Source organism: Oenanthe melanoleuca, chromosome 12, assembly GCF_029582105.1.
Source record: "Oenanthe melanoleuca isolate GR-GAL-2019-014 chromosome 12, OMel1.0, whole genome shotgun sequence".
Classification (NCBI taxonomy): domain Eukaryota; kingdom Metazoa; phylum Chordata; class Aves; order Passeriformes; family Muscicapidae; genus Oenanthe; species Oenanthe melanoleuca.
Genome location: NC_079346.1, coordinates 5106627 through 5126497, shown reverse-complemented (window position 1 = coordinate 5126497; position 19871 = coordinate 5106627). Strand labels below are relative to the sequence as shown.

The window sequence follows — 19871 nt, the reverse complement described above, 5'->3', positions numbered from 1 at the left end:
AATCATAAAGATAGAGCATCTGCACCATCACATTCTATTTCATGCCATTTATTTGATTTTGGCTTTTTGATGTTGGTCTTTGGAGGAAATCAGTTTCTGTGGAAACAATTTTGTCACTGATGCAGCAGGTGAAAAGTTATGTCAGGGAAAAGTTAGTTTATGCACCACTTTGAAATCTGAAGGGTGGTTGGGTAAAAACCAACATAAACTGTGCTGAAATGTGTGTTCTATCTGAGGCTGCACCAACCTTCTCCTTCACTCTGCAGGCAGCCAGCCTGAGGAACAACAGCAACTCCAACATTTCCAACTCCAGCAGAATTTGGGCCTTTCAGATACAACCCCAGAGAAGGATTCTGTCTTAGCATCCCATCTTATGCAAGAGAGGAAGCACCAGCAGATTTATAATAACAGGAATATCTCACTGAGGAATCAGACCTTGGCTGCTCGTGGAAATAAAACTTATTCTCTCCCTATGGCAGTTCTGAAATTTCATTGCCAACTCTGAAAATAGAAATTTCAAAATTATTCTCAGTTAAATCCATAGAAGCACTGACCTTCAGTATCTGTAATATTCAAAGAAAAAGACACTTGCACTTCTGATTGACAGATCCATTGCAAACACAGTCTCAGCAGCTCCAGTGTGAGTGTTGAGAAATGCAACCTGAGCATCTACAACTCACTCATTTGAACTCATTGAAGCAGTTTTTCCTTGTCAGGAGAATTGCACAATTCAGGATTCAGCCCTACAGATAACAGCAATCAGGAAACCACTCTCACCTATGAAGTGGTCTTAAGCATTGGAGTGACAAAATAAAGCAAATCTTCCTACAAAACTCCTTATCAATAGGAAAGGGCCTGCTTTCAATCAAAATCTTAAATTATCTTTTGTATTTACTACTTGGAGAATCCATTAGCAATTTAGGTAATATACTAAAAAAGATCCTTACACCTTAAAATAAACTCCAAGCTGCAAATTAGGCAAACCTCAGTGGCTTTGCAAGAGTGGCTGAAAAATATAAATTTACTTTGCTAATTCTGGAGAACAGGTTCTAGCATAAAAACATCCTGGGAGAGACCTTTACTGGATCTTTCCAGCTTGAGATTCCACAACTGATTCCTGGAAGCCTTGACATCCCAGCACAAGTGAAAACCAAAGCACACAAAAAAGTCACAGCCCCTGTCCTGTGCTCATCACAGCAGTCTCCAAACTAAACCAAATCAGAAAGAAAATCCAAGTTTCCTCAAGAGCTAGGGATTAAGAAAGAAACTTGATTAAAAAACTGCTTCCATTTATTTTAAGTGAAAAGTACACAAAAATACTTAAGAGAATTGCCTTAAAACCTTTCCAGAACTAGAAAATATTGTTACAGCTTTAAGTGCTTTTGCCTCCAACCCTTCCAGACCCTCTGCTATCTAAACTGTTAGATAATGCCTCAGTGGGTTACCAAGTTAAACCCCCTCGTTCAGGGCTGAAAAGCTCTTGAATACATGAGCAAGATCAAAGAAGGTAAGCTCAATAAACTGTGTAGTCCCTGTTTAGGGACTTGAGGAGCATCACTTCCCCAGCATGTTGGAAGTAATTTTCTCTGGTGACATGCTATGTTTTGTCTTACTGAACATTTAACCTCTAGATCTGGACAGCACACATTTGGCACCAGCACATTTCTTTAGGGAACACCAGAGTGGTTACTTCAAGTGACAGTTTTCTAATTATTCTGTCAAGCATCAATCTGTGAAGTTCCCAGTTCCTCAGCACCCTGATTGACAGGGCAATCAGCACTTTACTTAAAGCCTCCAGATATGTTCTGGCCTGACAAATGCTTAAAAAAAACCCAAAAAAAACAACAACCCAACCAACCCCTCCTCCTCAGTGTGAAAATGGAGTGGAATATTTGACTTCCTAAACAAATCCCCACTTTCTGCAAATACAATTCTCCAAAGTAACCAAAAAATTGCATTAGCATATAAAATGCACCTCTAGAGAAGAAAGAGCTGACCAAAACAGCATTGTCTTTTATATTACAATAATTCATTTGCACCATCTGTACTGAAGTTTTCCTTCTCTGCTCTGAAGAGAGGGAGAAGAACCCCACCTCTGAAGCACTCTTAGCTTGATTCCAAGTTCCCCTGATTTCTGATAAACATAATTTTCCTCTGCTGAGGGTGATATTTTGACTCTGGGGCCTTACAGCACTTCTGATTGTAAGAAGTGAGAAAATGAGGGACTTGGTGAGTGATGAACAATTATCCCTGTACCAAGTTCAGGGAATTGTAAAAGCTATTTAATAGTCATGGCCACATTTTCCTAAATAACATGAAAGTACTTTATGCTCTTTATCCACTGTGTAATTAAATTCAACACCAGGGCTGAGATTTTGACCAAGAAGTTGGCACTGGAATGACTCAGGGTTTGATTTATGTGCTGCACCTGAAAATTCAAGAGTGGAGTTGCTCTTGGCTTGCTGGGACATTTTTGTGTTGGTATTGTTCAGCTTCAGACAAAGGGAAGCTCTCTCACCATACAGAAGTGCAGCACAAGTACCAAAATACTAATAATACTTTCTACTGAAATCAAACTTGTGCCAGATTTTCTCCTTTTGTTTGAAATGGTAAATTATGAATAATGGAAGTTTGGTACCAGCTTTTTATGGTGAGAGCTCTGGAGTGCTCTGTGCTAAAACACACTGCACTCAGCAAGACTGAAAAACAAATGAAATACCAAATCAGGTGTCAAACAAAGGGTGGAAGAGGGCAGCACATTTTATCCCTTATAAGAGCTAGCTGCAGAAAATCTTTTTCTAGATTTAATTTTTTTTGAGGACATTAAATATGAAAACATATTCACACACACAAAAAAAAATCCTTTTTTAATTTCTTTGGATTTGGAAAAATAAAAAGCTCTTCCACTGGTCAGGGGCAAGGCTGAACCCATCTGCTTTTCTTGAGGAAGTTCAACAGATGTTCAGCATTATTAAGAGAGTTAAAGGAATGTTGCTGATATGTAGGCACCATCCTTGCTCTAATTGCTTTTATCTTTTCAGTTCAATTACTTCCACAGTTTGTATGACTAAGTGAAAACAAAAATGTATTTGAGATTCCCTCAAAGTAATACACACAAAAATCCCAGAACAACTGTGCAGAGCCCCATGGAAGTTTTGATTAAAGGCAAATCCTTCACAATTCAGAGAGCACATACTCAATCAATGGCTGAAGAGGAAAACCTCCAGGGAGCAGCAGGAACTAAACAATTCTGATACGGTTTCTGTGACTTTTCAGCAAATAGTAATTTGCTCCTTTATATTTCTTCAATGAGAAGTCAAGCATTGCAGTCCCAAACCTTTAAATCAAATGATTTGCAGGGCATCAGGCATTCAACTTTCACCACCTACTATAAAATATTGACTCTGCACATTCATTCATTTCTGCCCAATAACTGATTCTTCTTTTTTTGCCTGTTACAGGCCCATAACAATATTCTGGGAGGTTGACTTAATCAAGATTTAGTTAAGAAAAAAGGACTCCTCAGCGTTTTCAAGTTTTAATCTTGTCTAGATTAAAACTTGCACCACATAAACATGTATATAATCTATTTTCTTAATGAGATGTTTTTACTCTTTTCCCATGTTATCACCATTAATTCCAAATCTACCATTCACAAGTGCCATCCATAGTTTATACAAAGGTTCCTGCTTCAATCACAGGGTTGGCATCACTGTCACAGGACAGAGTTTTATGCAACTTTTGCTGAACAACCTTCTCAGCAGGGCCCTGTCTGAAGGTGCAGATTTCATTCCCTTTTCTGGTGGAGTGAATATTGACTTCCATGGTCAGCTCACCTGTCAGCCACCCAGAAATCCAATTTTCTGGCACTGATAGCAGGATTGCTGTGTTTCCTGCACTGCAGAGTTATTTGGGGGAGGATGGCAGAGAATGGTGGGAGCCACAACAGCTCCAGCTCCTCTGCCCTGAGCAGTTTTTTTCAGCAAGAGAGGCTCCTTCTCCCCCATGTTCCAGGGAATGAACATCTGGTGCTCTGCAGCTCTTTGGTTACTCAGGCTTACCCTTAAATAATTAGAAATGGTTTCCAAAGTACAGCAGCAGCCAGCACTGCATACAAAACAGGCTGTGGAAATGTGCACACAAGTTGTGTCAGAGCAGGTATAGATCTGCAGATTTACTCACCTTCACCACAGCAAACTGCATGAAAGAATTTAAAAGAAAGTTCTCTGTTCCCTCTGCTTATCTGATGAGTAAAATCTGTATGCAAATGAAGAAGAATACAACAGCCACAGCAGAAGATTCAAGGTGAAAATGGTTTTGTAAAAGCAGTTAAATGTCCTTTAAATACATTTGGAATAACTGCAGTAGTACAATACCTGCTCCATCCCAGCCAACAAGAAGAAATTATAAGACTATTTGCAACAAGTAAGGCTACCTTATTCCTAATCAACTCCTCTAATTGCTTGAAAAAAAATCTTTTAAATGTTTGGTATTTTTCTCCTGAAAACATCTGAATAATTTTGGAAATTTCAGCAAAATCTATTTGCCCAGACATTACCCACCTGTCTTTCCACATACAGGTACTAATTGTCTTTTAGTTGGAATTTTCCAAGTAATTGGGCTCAAAATGGTTGAATCTTTTTCCATAAAAAATACTATGAAAAAAACTAAGTTTTTAGCTCTTTTCCTTGAGTCACTTCTCTTCCTCTGAAATGTGTGGCTGTCTACCAACCCCAAGGAAAATCAACTTCTTGGGAACTGGGGTCATGTTTTCCTTGCTGCCTTTTCCCAGATGCAATCTCTTCCTTGGGCATCCACAACCACAGGTAACTACTCCCCTGCAATTCAAAGGGTTTTCTGTCCACATTTTGGAGAGGAATCCATATTGTCATTTTAATAATGGAGAGGTAATGCATTCCTTAAATACAGATATTTAAGGCTACTTTCCCCTCCAGTGTTTTTAAAGGTACCCAAGCAAGAGTTGAATTCTGTAGAACAAATGGGACAGAGAAGAAACATCCTCTTGAGTTGTCACAATAGCAGTGGAAAAATAGAGCAGAAAAATGTTCTGCTTTCTGCTCAGCAGAGTTAAGCCAGAATCTGCTATGGTGTTTGGGACAGAAAAACAAACATAGGGATGTTTAATATTGAGAAAGTTTACAAAATAAATGAACAAAACACCCACAGGAAGAGCATTTCCCTTCCCAAAGGTATTAGGTAGGACTGTAAAGAAAATTTGCAAAGTTCATTAACTTATACATTACACATATATTTCAAGCCAAAGTCACTGGAACATCAAGTGGCTGACACGTGCTCACTGTACCTGACACAAAGAGCACATAATGTGCTTTTTCTCCAGGATAGCTCAGGTTTGGTGTAACTGTGTGATACCCAGAGAATCCAACAGATTCACAGAGACAGCTCCCAGGCTTTGCCCAGCTCTGGCTGAAGTGGTTCTTTCTGCAGATCTCATCCCTCACACCCTGCTTTGCACAGACTCTGCACTCCACTCAAAGTTTACATAACTATCAGCTGAAGCCCTGAACTATCAGCTGAGCACTGAAGGGACTGTGGGAAGATGTTGGGGATATTCCTGCACACAGCCCAGACTACAAACAAGAAATAACTGGCCACTGGGAGAGGGAAACAGAATAAATTCTGTTTTCTGCACATTGTTATCAGAACTAGGAGCACTAAAAGAAATAAACTGTTCACTTTTCATAGCACCCTAAAGAAAACACCTGACTTTAGAGACTGCTGAGTGTGACAGGTACAAAAAATGCAAATTCTTTTGAGAAACAGGAGTAAGTTTATCTTCCTATGAGAGGGCAGTTTTTTATTAGAAGATGAAACCAAACCTGGAGCAAAAAGACTAAGAGTTACTCATTTGTGGTAAATGTAGAGTTCATTTGCCAACTACTTAAGTACATTATAAGCTTTAAAAGTGAATAGACTAATTTATTTCAGCTTTACCAATCCACTCAGAATAATAGATAATAAAATATTAAAACTTGAAACAGGTTTGAATTCTTATTGAATCTGAGCATTAATATGAAGCTGTAAAATAATTCAATCCTACCTGAAGCAAGAGATTCAAGAGAAATAGCTTCTGTCCTTTTTCATTAAGCTGTATTTTCAACAATTTTTGTTTTTTCCAAAACTTTTCCATCACCCTATGATACCCTTAATAAAATAAAAAAAAAACCAAAATATGTATTCTTACTCTAAAAATCTAGGCAATATCTTTTAGTGACAGGCCCTTCTGTCATTAAAAGATAATTTTATGATGGGAAAATGCTTGTTCATTTTGTCATGTTTTACCATTTTTTTCCCCAAATTGAGTCTTATCAATAAGAAAAACATGAAGTCCTTTCTACTTGTGCTCCATCCATCCAGGGTGCTTCTGAAATGATAAGTAAAACCAGTTGTTATTTATTTCACTGTCACAAGAGTGTGCCTAACCCAGCAGAAATGGCTGAAAGCACCTACCCAAGATACACATTTCATCATCTGCACCAGTTTATCAGGAACAGATGGAGGCAAGGTGATTAAATTTCTTCATTTTGATTGAAAGAACAAACACTTTCCTAGACTGCCATAACACCCACTTAAAAATAATGAGAATTAAAATGTGATTTTCTCTAAAGAAGAGTTTAAGTAAGGACACCTACAACTTTTCTTTTAATATACTATTTCCTACCTGTATTATCAGATTATTTGTCTTTCATTCTCCTGTATGTGTGCTAGATAGATGATCTATAAGTAGATTCATAATAAATTACCCATCTCACCAAGATGAACTACCAGAGGACAGTTAGCACACAAGCACTTCAAGTTCCATCCAAACCTAACAGCCCTTCCACAAATTTGACAGGATTTACCATCTATGAAAACATTTGTGACTTTTCCCTATTCTGCCACGAAGGAAGCAATTGCAAAATCACTGCAACTTTTCCTCTTGCTTAGGAATTTTATTTTCACATCCAGTTTTTAGGATGCATTATAGCCTACTATAAAATGCCAAAAGGCATTCAGCTTGTCAGTGCCCATAAATAATGGCAGATTCATGTTAAAGTATATTTACATATCAATTACTTAGGACTCAATGCTACACATGCTCTTGAAAAATATTTTACTTTTGGTTATAAATCAAGACAATTCAATTATGCAGTTTAAATGCATAATTGTCATCCCATTTTCATAAATATTGTCAATATGCTATCAGTCTGTAAAAGTGCCTCAGTGAAATGAAAGAATGACTTTTCAATATTTCAAGTGTTTTAAAAGAGGAATAGTCATTTTACATTAATTCTGCAAAACTGCAAAGGCACATTAGAAAAGAATCCTATTACTCTGTATTTTCTCACCAATGTAGAGCTAATTAAAAATGTAATTTAGAAAATTTAGGAAATTCCTAAATTACTCCTATAAACTCAAAACCTAAAGTATCTTTAAAAGAACCAAGAGCTGCTCCATTGTCTAAAGGTGAAATACTTGTACAAATTTCTGAGACAAAAAACACAATATGCCTTTGTGAGCTTTACCCAGCTTTTCAAGATATTTCTACCCCCACAAACTACCATTTTATGAGAATAAACTTAAACTTCCAGATCAAGACATTATTGCTCTTACAGAATTACCAATCACAGCTTTATGTTTAGAGCTGTTCTCTGAACACAGAAGGAAGCTCCAGACCATTCACTGGCTCCAAGGCAGGATCAACTCCTCCTGAAACTTCCTGAATAATTACTTGTCCTTATAAATTTGTACTGCTGGATAGCCTATAAACTCCTACAATAAACTGCTGTAGGACTCAAATATGTTTTTTGGCTGCAATATTTTCAGAACAGCTACCCTACACAGCCACACCTCTTTGATGCATTAACCCTTATTTCCAGCCTGAGGCAGACACTGACCTGCAGCACCAGGCAGCTGCTCAGGTTAACTGAAGGCTCCTTCACCTTTCTGTGTCTGATTCCTCTTCCAACCCTTGGATCATTTGTGTATTTGAAATCAGAGAAAAGGTTGGTCTCTACCTACCTCAAGAAAAAAAGCACCTCTATGGTGCTAATAGGAGATAACACTGAGATGATGTAGCAAGATCCAGCTTCCAAAAATGGGGAATTTCCCAATGATTGATTAGACAACATCTTACAGAAATGTCAAAATTTCTAGCAAAAAATACAACAGATTTATTGATTATGATTTTCTTTTTAAAAATTTAATACTGCACTTCTACAAAACCAGTGCTGAGTACTAAACTGCCAGGAGGAGAAGAACAGAGGAACAGTGATAACTTCTATAATTTTCATAGCACTTTAACAAATGTTTGTAGGTGGTAGATGAGTATTATAACCCACAGTTCACACAGAGGGGTAAAAACAGCAGTCAGAGCCTTGACTTCCAAAAATGTTCACTAAATTCAAGTGCCATGCAGAGTGTGGACACTGCCCTGGCAGTTCACACTTGTGGAACAGTGCATGCAGCACACAGATTTTGTGCACTAGAGCAGCTCTTCAGCTACAGACTTTGAGAGTACTCAAACCAGCAAATGATGCTTCACCCTCTTGTGTGAATCAGAGAAACACACAAGGTGTAAAGAATTTTCATGCTGTGTGGAGAAGAGCTGGGTAATGAAGTGTGTCAAGGGTACATGATATGTGAATGAGAAAGCAAAAAGATTCCTAATGAGTCTGTAAGAACAGGGTTCCTCTACATTATCTGAAATGATACAAAATCTGACATTTCCCTTTTTTCTCCAAAATTATATGCACACTGATAGGCTGCATGTATGATAGGGAAGGTTATCTGTTCCTACTGATTCATGGGTTTGCATTATTGTAACACTGAGAAATCCACTGCTGACAATCAGTTAAATGCAGTGAATTGTCCATAGCCAGCCTTTGCTCTAACCATGAGGAAGTTCCCTATCACAGAAATGTGGCATTTGGAATTCTTGTATATTTTTAAAACTTTCCCCCTTGAGCAGGTCATTGTTTAAAGTTGTAGAGTGAGAGCAAACAGTCTAAACCCCACACATACAGTTACTACACCCCAATGTGCCTGAATGTTTGGAGATGTTTTAAATGGTCTGACCTGAACTAGCTCACTCAATTTTAACTTAATTACCCAAAATAAAGACCAAATACATTATACATGGCAACATTATTTTTATTTCTGAAATCTAAGAAAAGAATATCCCAATTTCTTCCTCTTAGTATAATGTTATCCCTTCTGTTGCCACATAACAGACTGCAAATGTTAAGAAAGCTAATACTAAAAATCCCTGAAGCCAAAAGGATAAACTGGTGATAAAAATGTCTTGTATAATAAGGATGTATAAACTGTATTACTTTCACACCAAACACAGCTGGAAAAGAAGTGAATTGCAAAGTTTGGCTTAATGATATCCTCTTTCAGAATTCTGGTCACTCTCTCAGATGCCTGGAAAACAAAAGCCCCAAAACTTCTGGTTGATACACAACAATGAGACACGTCAGTGCCAATTATGTGGTGGGCACAGAGATCATCTGAACATAAACAGGCAAAGCAAGGTGACAGCAATGACTGTCTATTCCATATAATTAAGACAATAATCTCAATTTGGACTAGATAATTGCTGAAGAAAAAAACTTAAAGTCTTGGGTGTGTTTGATATTAATTATTCCCTGAATATCAACTAATAGAGGTCAATATGGAATATTTTTTCCTGAGAAATGTTTGTCTTTCTGTCAATAGTATTTTGCCTAAATAACAAGCCAACAGTTGTTAACATCAATTGATTTGGTGAGTCTTTAGTCATATCATCAATGACAGCTTCAAAAAAGGTTGTCAAAGGAAACTTAGTGAGAAAAAGAGAAAAAGAACAAAAGCCAAACCATGTTGGCCTTTAACTGCCTGTGTTTCAGTGACACTTTCTAACAGGAGTCCACTGCTAAGATCAGGGCTAGAGTGTGCTGATGGGAAAACAAACCTGCTCACAGCTCAGTTGGCTTTTGCATGAGTTTCTGACAGGTTCTGGCAGCAGGGGGTAAGTGAAGGGCTCTGTGAGGATGCCAGGAGCTTCCCCATGTCTGATGGAGCCAATGCCACCAGCTCTGAAATGGAGCCTGAGCCCATCAGGGACAGTGGCATCACCTCTGGGATAGCAGAGTTAAGAAGGGCACAGAAAACTGCAAAACAGCAGCTGGAGGGAGGAGAACAGGAGAGGAACAGCCCTGCAGACAGCAGGGCCAGTGAAGGAGGAGGTGCCAGGGCCAAGGTTCCCCTCAGCCCATGCAGATCCATCAGGGAGCAGATATTTTTGCAGCTTTAGCCTTTCCAAAAAACCTTGTTGAATCCTATGAACAGCCATCATATGGTAGCCAGGTCTTCAGAATGAACAAAAACAAGCACCTGAGGAGCTTGGCAAGCATGTGAGTGCTCAGGGATGAGGATTTGTGGGGATGCCTGAAGCAGGAATTCACACATCCAGGACAGAGCCAGGCACCACTCACAACCTCAGAAATACCAAAAGAAACAACCACTTCTACTTCACTGTGGGACAAAGGGGCATAAATGAAGCTCCTGCAGTGTCTCCCAGCAGCTTGAACTGCCAGAATTGAGCCATCTTTCCCTTTCCTGCTAGTATCTAAAAGCAGGGAACATTTTCCTGCTGTACATTTCCTGCCAGAGCAGATGCACAGCACAAACTTACAGAAACAAGACAGGCAGGAAAAAGGAAAAGAAAAGAAGAAAGAAATAAAAAAAGCAATTGGAATTTAGACAGTGAACAGAAAGGAATTCAGAAGCATTGCAATGACCTGTCTAACCTAGGAAGTATTGGATATGGCAGATAGCAAACAAGACCAGCAGAGTGTAAAAAGGGTCACTAGCTCCAGGGACAGCATTTCCATCCAAAAGCCACTGGATCACCTTTTGCAACAAAAACCTTCACACTTCTTTTTTTTCCCCCCAAGAATTACAGACACTGACAGCCAACAGATTAAACCAGCAGCAAACCAGCTCAGATCTTCACTTTTCCCAAAAACAATATCCTCAGCTTCACTAAACCAAATCATGGCATACCTTGATTTGTTTATTTGGTTTGTCTAGGGGTGATGAGAGTTTGTGTGTTTTTTTTGTTTGTTTGGGGTTGTTTTTTTAGGGTTTTTCTTTGCTTTGATACAAATTTTAAAGACAGCTAAAGAGAGAGAAAGAGATCTTTTTCAAAGTGCAGTTGAATCTTTCCTTCTGGAAGATTTTATCTTCTACAATGTCCTTAACTCTGCTAGCACAACTAAAAAACTGCAATTCTCCATATTACAGCCTTTAAAACATCTTTTTTGTTTATTTCTTTAGACTCCAGAAATTCAGATATTTACAAAAATTAACTGAATCTCAGTTCCCAATAACAGATTTTTATCTTATCAAACTATGTGGGAATCAAGTGAAAGGCCACAGGGAAATGACTGACCAGATGCAACCTGTGAGTGCTGCATTAGCCACAAAGACTCTTGGGACTGAAACCCTACCATTAGTTAAGAAAAGAGAGAATTTATTTCATTTTCTGATAATATATTGGTGAGCTAATGGACATGGTGTGTCAGGAGAGGAAATAACAGACATTTGCTATATTTTCTGAACAAAATGAAAACATGAAATGTTTTGCCTTCTGCCTCTTCAGCCAGTCAATGCCAGGAATGGCACAGCCCCAGCATAAATGCTTAATCCAGGTCCTTTCCATGCTCCCTTTTTGCTTTCTCTCAGCAGCAGAGCTTCCCAGCCTTGGTGGATGCAGTTAGAAATAGTTAAGCAGTAACATATAAGCAGAATGTATAATAGAAGGATATAACTACAAGTCAAATGCTGGGCATGCAGATGTTCTATAGCTGAGAGCTACTAGGATGCCCTTTTGTTTTAAAATTGTTTAAACTCAGTAAACACCATCACCAAAATTAACACCTGCTGTTTGTGCTGCAGCAGACAGTAGAAACTACTTAGCACAGGGACAATCACCAGCTAAGTTGTGTATCTGAGACTTTACTGCACCTGCTTCTCCACCACTAGCATGAGTTTCAGAACTAAATTACAGCTCAGGCAAACCCAGATTATCACATGAAGCATGCACTGCAAGCAACTCAAACAACTCACACAACAAACACTCGAGACATCAAGGTACCAGGTGCTTAAAAAATATGCAGGGAGAATTACAGCTGCAAAGAGCTTACAATATGTAGTTGACCTGTGCTTATTTTGTACTGTAAATTTTCTTCCTAATTTTGCCCTAAAATTTTGCTGCAAACAATATCCACCTCCATTTGACAAGCATCAACATTTTGTCACTTAGTGCTGCACAGAGCACACAATTACAGCAATGTAATTGCCACAGGAAGGTGGCATTTAGAAGCTAGTATCACATCACAATGAACATGAGGAAAATGACTGGAATCACAGAAAACATGAGATATATTAGGAGATGAAGCCAGATCCACAAAAAAGAAGCAATATGTTGAAATAGGGACTTCAGCTGTGATGCTTAGGTGCAGGAGATGGGAAAGATGATCAAAGCCCTCTGACAGATTTCCATTAGTAAAAATATCAGCAGCAATGAAGCCCTGGCTGCACACAAAAGCAGAACTCCATGCTGGCAGGATGGGCAGCTGGCATTGCTCCAAAGCCCATGCCTGATCAATATTCTCCCAGCAGATTCTCCAGCTCTGTCTGCAGAGGGGACCAATGACCTCAACACACATCTCCAGAAATAACTTCTACTCAGTACACACAGACTAATGTCTTCTCCTCTTGTTCAAAAAGAAAAGAGCAACTGCAGCTCCATCTGCAGAAGGAAGTGTCAGAATGTTCCAGGCTATGATTGCAGCCTGGGAATGTTAATTAAATACAGATTATCCTGCAGTGCAGAGTCAGATATTTTGGAAACCTTGAGTTAAAAGTGTACAAATCAGCCCTTAGAATTAGCTATTTGCTTAATTTTCCCATTTTTCTCTCAGTCTACTGTGGCACTACACCATTAGGAATGGTATTTTAAGCACCTAGGTCTCACAGACTCCATCCTGGGAGTGAGATGTTCTGGGTTCAGCACTGCAATGCCCAGCATCAGCACACCTGCACTTCTGTGTTGAACTGCCTTGAGAAAGTTCCCACTCACAACTCACCAGGAACTGAAAAGTCTGTCCAGTGGCTCATATTGAATTAATTTTCCTCCCAGATCAGCCCTTTAGGAACTCACCCTCAGTGTTCTCACCATGACCTGGGTTTTTCTGTGCACATGGTCCTACTCAGCCCTACTGCTGCACAGGGAAGCTCCCAGTCCAAACCCAACATTTTTACCTTTGGATCAGCAGTCAGCAGCTTGAATGCTTGATAGACTTGTGCTTCTTTGACACCTCCACCCAGGTCCAGGAAGTTGGCTGGCTTTCCACCATTCAGGGATATTATATCACACGTTGCCATTGCAAGTCCAGCTCCATTGACTGCAATTGCAAACATCAAGTGCTTTAATTCACATAGATAAGATTCCTGAAAAGGCTTCAAATGTATTAGCACAACCCCAGAACATGGCTCAAAATGTTACATACCTATTTCTAAATACTACTAGCTATTCAAGGATATCCAATGCCACAAATAATTCAAAATCTGGTGCAAACACACCAACATTTAGGTTTTTTTAGACCTTAGATGTGCACCTTCCTTTAAGCATGTATGAACACTGGAATAGTAATTATGGCAGTGCAGAACCTTCTGATTTTATTAAAAATAAAGAGATATAAAAACTTCTGGGAATAGTGATGTGAAGGACAAAATGACTGTTTGAGCTCCTCTCCCATCACTCTGACAGCAGTGGATGCTTTGTATTCCTGCATCACAGTTTTGGGAACAGACCTCAGATGGTCCTGAAACTGCCTTCTACAAAACTTCATGAAAATAAAACCCCTACCCTTTCCAAGCAGATTCTTTAGCAGCTTTCCTTAAAGGAAAATGGATTTAATATTCAATTGTAACTGGAAATGTCGCATTTATACAAACATACTTTCAAGTGTCTTTTAAGTAACACAGTCTTATTGTTTTTAAATTAATGATTAGGTTTTGATGACTTTTCTTGTTTTGTTGTAATGACTGGAAAGAGCAATTACATCAGGTTCAAAACTCAGAAACTGAAACTGCTTAGCCTGTTCTCTCTGACACTCCTGCCCTGCCTGTGTGCTGTGGCCATCAGCACAGTTTCCACACTATTTTAGTTTCATTCCTGCAAAAAACTTGTGGGAGGACAGACAGAACTGCAGAAATACTCACAGACTGAAATTCTGTCAAAAGTAGCCTGAATTCAGATGTAAACAAAGTCTATGCACTGAACAAGCGTAAATGTGTTTTCAAATGTCTTTTGGATGTATTTGTTCTTACCAAAGCAAGCAATGTTTCCATCCAGTCCTATATATTTTAAGTCATACTTGGCAGCTTCATTCTCTATGGGCTCACTTTCAGACTTGTCATCCATGGCAAATATTTCTTTTTGCCTAAACTCTGCGTTGTCATCAAAGTTTATCTTGGCATCAAAGCAAACAACTGGAAGAGAAAATAAAACAACACCCAGGCATTTAGGCTCTACAGTCAGCCAGAGCTTCTGAAACACTGCAGCTACTCCAGCAGCCAGGAGAATCCTGTTGGGAATGATGCTGCCTCCAACCAAGGAGCAGCTGAAGCTCTAGCACTGAGTCCAGCAGGAAAGGACAGATTTTCCATAAATCCTCTATTGAGAAAAGGCACAGCAAGATCTCCACATCACCCTGGAAAGTCTTCTGTGTTTGCTACAAACAAAGTTCCTGTGTATTATGAGAGCATTTTTTGTGATTTGGACAGGTGGGCTGCAGCAATGACACAGAAGAGTGTGCCTTGCATATTCTGAAAGAATAACAGATATAAAAGGCAACACCAACCCAAAGCCATGTGTGGTAACATGCAGACATTCAGAGTTAAGCAAAAACAAAATGCTTTCCTTAGCCATATTTTGAATTTCTGATGTTATTAACTATACACACATTATTTTGTTAAAGAGCTCAAAAAACCTGAAGCCAAATATGTGAAAAATGACCAAAAGATTACTTTAAATAAAGAAAATTTATAAAGTAAATATAAACCTCCCATCAACATCAACGTCCACTATGGTTGTAAAAACAAATTAAGAAGTTGCTAAATCTGACTACATTAAATAAAAGATACAAAGGACTGGCTAGCAGCCACAATATTCACATAAACACACCAGTAACAGAAATGCCTGTAGAGTGTTATTTTCTGACTCATTATTTCTATGGGTTTGCATAGGCAAATGCCTCATTAGATTAAAATGTTCTAAGTAAATGTAAGACTATATACTTATCATATTACTTTGCAAGTAATTTCCCTTGTACAATGTTCAGATTATAATTACTGACTTAAGCATAATTGATTTCTCAAGGCAAACCAATCAAATTTAAGTGCCTTTAAATGCTGTGTCCATAAAAATCTAATAGTTTTTCTATCTGCTGGTGTTTTTATTCACATTGCCATTGGGACATGTCCATGGTACATGTGCATGTGTCCATGAGCATTGCACACATCTGGAGGTCAATGACAATTAAGAGGACAATTAATTTTTAGTCTTTGCTATAGATACTCATCAATTAAAATAACAAACAAACAATCTTGTTTGGTGGAAATGTAACTCTGTTTAATATACAGTTTCTTAATTTAGGAAAAAACAGCTGAGGAAACAGCAAACAAAACATTTACACAAGTGGGAGAGTCTCAGCTGTATAATCTTGATCTGCTTTGGGTTTTCCTGTTTTGGTTTTTGGATGTTGATTTTTTAAAATTTTTTTTCAATATTTGACTTGCAACTAATAACAGATCAAGTTAAAACTATCAAATTTCACTTCAATGGCTGAAGTTTCAGAGAACTGTTTGTGAGTGTGTACAATAAATCTCTTGGAAGAGTCAAGATCTTACCTGGTCAATCATCATGTGGGAATGTGCCAAAGCAGAAACATCTGCAGCTCCTAACATGCCTCTAATGCACTAGAGCTGCTTTAATTATTTTTTTTAGCAATGAAATAAGACAATTTTTCTTCTACAAGCTTTCAGGTGCTTAAATTGCTAAACCCACACAAAGCTAAAGTACAACTACAGTTTCAGAGCTCTGTTTACCTTACACACAAACATCCTCCATGCCACATTAATAGAAACTCATTTCTACAGAACATTCATCTTTAACAAAGGCCATGCTGTACAAAGTAGCAGCAAAAACATGTATTAATATTTATCAAACCATTTTCACTATCAAAAGCATATTGTTACATGCACTATAGATTATACAAATGGATTTTTCATCCAAACAAATATCAAAGAATGCTCCAACACTTGTATTCATGAAGTACTTCTGTTATTTTTGTTAGCAGTGTAGGATTTTTGTCATCAGCCAATTCAAGTTTACACTGAGAGCAAACAAAACAAAAAACAAACAACAAAAAAGGGAAGTATCAGGCTTCTGACCCACTAGTGTTAACAAAGAATTTGCTCAGATATTAAACAAAGAAATACATACAACCTGATGGAAATCCAGACAAAAAACACAGCAAGAAATAAATCCACCTTATCCATTACTTTGACAAGAATACTGGGCTTCATACAGAGACTTATATTTTATCAATAAGAAGAGCTGCATTAAGCTGCTCAAACATTATTCCATTTGTTTTGTCTTTATTCTTAAAACATTTCAGATGGAGAAACTGCTAGCAAAAAAAAAAAAAAGAATAAACACAGGAAGAGTCTAGTGCATTTCTGTGAGCAAGAGGGCTTTCACAGCTTGAAACCCACTCTGTTTCTGCTCCTCAGCTTCCTGAATGCAAAACACATGGGAAAAACCTCAGAGAAAACAGCACAGAAACTCCTAACATCCCTCAGATTAAGCCCTTCTCAATAAATATGCACAAATATGTCTAATAAATATGCACAGCCATTCCAGAAGAGCTAATTTGGTAACTTACCCAAATCTTTATTTGCACAGTGCCACCTTGCAGAACTCCAGCAGGGATACAAAGCCAGGACCACCATGGTTCTTTCCAATCTTTAAGGACCACATTTTATTTCCTCTCATAATTTATTGTTCTCTCCCTCACTTGCCTCTACTTGCACACCAATTTCCCCTCTTGGTACCTACCAAATAAGCCTTCAGCACCTCAGTGAAATGGAGCAATGAGGAGGTAGCTGTGATCCCCTGGATCAGCCTCACCATATTTCAATTACACACAGGCACCTTTAGTTCCTCCCCTCTTCACCTTTGTCCAAGTTACTTGGACAAAAATGACAAATGGAAGGAAAGATTTCAGCTGGAGCACCAACTATTATAATGAGGTGAAAGCTAATTCAGCTCCTTACACCTCCTCAGCCCTGCAGTCATGGTGCAGGAAGATCAGTGACCCTTTTTCTTCCTGAAGGATGTAGCCAAGTGCCTGTCTCAGCTGAAATTTGTCCTGTGCTCTAGTGGACTGCAGAGTCATGCACTATAAAATTTAAATTACCCATATGAATGTAAACAAGAAAGAACAAGTTTCTTTCCACACAATCTCAGTAATTCTAGCAGCATTAACACACACACACACAAAACTCCAAAAAACCCCCACAAAACAGAATCAAGAAAACCCCAACTTTGTACACAAGCAGAAGAGCAGAAAATGTTGCTGTCTCTCACCAAGCAGAACATGTAGAAACCAATACTCCCAGTATTTGGATGAAACAACAAAAGGTACTGAAATATAAAATCTGCCAAGGGAATATTTATGAATGTTGTTTAAATTACATTACAAAATGAAATTAATGCAAAGCTGCTGCTACATTCTTCTATGCAATTTAATTTATAGTTTGCATAAATAAAGAATTATAATGCATTCATTTGTTTCCTTCAACTTCTTACCTTGCCCTTCTGGAGTTTCACCAAAGGGATTGACTTCAACCTGAGTGGCATCAATTTTCAAGAAAAGATTATACAGCTTCTTAATTTGATCTGCTGCCTAAATGTGATCAAATGATTTACAATTACCACACAGAAAAATGGAAGTTCATGTTTTCAAGGCAAAGGTAAACCATTATCAATAATTTTTAATGTATTACATTGCACAGTAATTCTAGATAATTACTGCTTTTATTTCTGTTTTCTTAACCATATTCACATAGTATCTTACATTGTTATAATACAGCATTATGATACTGTGTAGCATTTTGTAAATGTGCATTTAAAAACTACATGAACTGGAGATTTTCTACAAAATAGGCAGTGCAGTTACTGTGACAAGTTGAACTGGGAAGTGACTGTTAGGCACCAGCATAATGAAGTATTCTCTGGTACACCAAGATCTGAGTTGCATTCATGTTAATCAGTCTAAAGTCAGAAACCACAAAGTAGTTTGTGCTCTCTGGTGACTTCAGGAAAAATATCTATTTCTCCTTCTTACATCAGTCTGAAATATTTTCTTCAAGAACTTACATCTGAAGCTTGTTCACTCATTACAAGACAGCTTGTTCCCTATTACCCCTCACCATCTATTCCATGCCTGATTCCTGAAAGTACCACCACTGACTACTAATTTCCAAGTCTTTTGTTCTTTTTCCCACTAATAGAACTACTTAAAAACTGCAACATGAGCATGTATTAAAAAAATCCCTTTGGTTCATTACACACTGTGAACCTATTAGCTGAAATAAGTTTGCACATGAAGTGCACTAATAAAGAAAGCACTCAATTTTTTCCTCTCATTACTGATCAGCAAACTGAAGTGCACAACCCAAAAATACTTGGCACCTCTCCTGATAAGTAAAATGGATTAGAATAAAGAAAGCATAAGTCAGCTTTCCCCTACAAGGTCAGTCATACAAAGGAAAACATTACAACTGGAAAGACTCAACCCCAATGCCAGTTTTGCCCAGGGAAGTTGTGGAGTCTCCATTCCTGGAAGTGTTCAAGGCTAGGATGGGGCTTGGGGTGACCTGATCTAGTGGAAGGTGCCCCTGCCCAGGGCAGGGTGGTTGAAGCTGGAGGCTCTTTAAGGTCCTTTCCAACCCAAACCACTCTGTGATTCTGTGACAAGATTTTTTAAGAGTCACAGTTGGGAAGCAGCACAAATGCTTAGGATGCCCTCCCTGCTCAAGAGTTATCAGTTGAAGCATTCTCAATGGATTTGACTTTAAAAAAATATCAGTTTTAAATGTGCAGCAGTTTCCTTGGCACAAACCCTCAGGTTGACAAAGCACCCCAAGAGCACAGGGGTGAGGCTCTCAGCAGTGATACAGGGGAGGCAGCCCCCCATGAACCCCACACTGGCTCTGGGCCACCTGAAAAGCTGCTGCTGCCACAGTCCTCTGCTGCAATTGCACCAGAATCACTTCACTTTTATTAAGGGCTGCTCCCTCTTTCAGCACCTCTCTGAATCAGGCAGCTTAATGGCAACTCTTCTTTTTCTCAGGGTCTATAAGTACTGAGCCTCTCCAAGCAGAAAATCCCAGCCTAGAACTAGAGAATGTATAAGTAAATACTAGGATTTGTCTGGATAAAAACTATGTCCTTATGCTTCAGTAAATTCCTTTTAGTTGCCAGCATGAGGAAAGAAATGCATTCCTGCAGCATTATTTAAATGTGTTGTTTAAAAGTCCATACATATTTGCTGTTAATTAAGTACCAGAACTCTTCAAGGGTTGAAAGGTTCTACATAATCATTCCTCCTCATTAGATATACAGCTAAATCTTCAAATGTGTGTTAATCAACTTAATCATTATGCATTTGTTAATTGCATGTTAGGATAGAAAATAATTAAAACTGCTGAATTAAAAATAAAGGAGTTCTACA

At 38.4% G+C, this 19871-nt stretch overlaps 1 protein-coding gene across 1 annotated transcript in view; it reads right to left on the bottom strand.

The window, feature by feature from the left end:
• SUCLG2 (succinate-CoA ligase GDP-forming subunit beta) overlaps window positions 1–19871 on the bottom strand; it is a 108679-nt gene that overhangs the window by 31803 nt on the left and 57005 nt on the right. Inside the window, exons 7-9 of the mRNA XM_056501561.1 lie at window positions 17945–18041; window positions 14401–14562; window positions 13330–13472 (exon numbers count right to left, since the gene is read on the bottom strand). Coding sequence (XP_056357536.1) covers window positions 13330–13472; window positions 14401–14562; window positions 17945–18041 — 402 coding nt within the window. The remainder of the gene's footprint in view (window positions 1–13329; window positions 13473–14400; window positions 14563–17944; window positions 18042–19871) is intronic.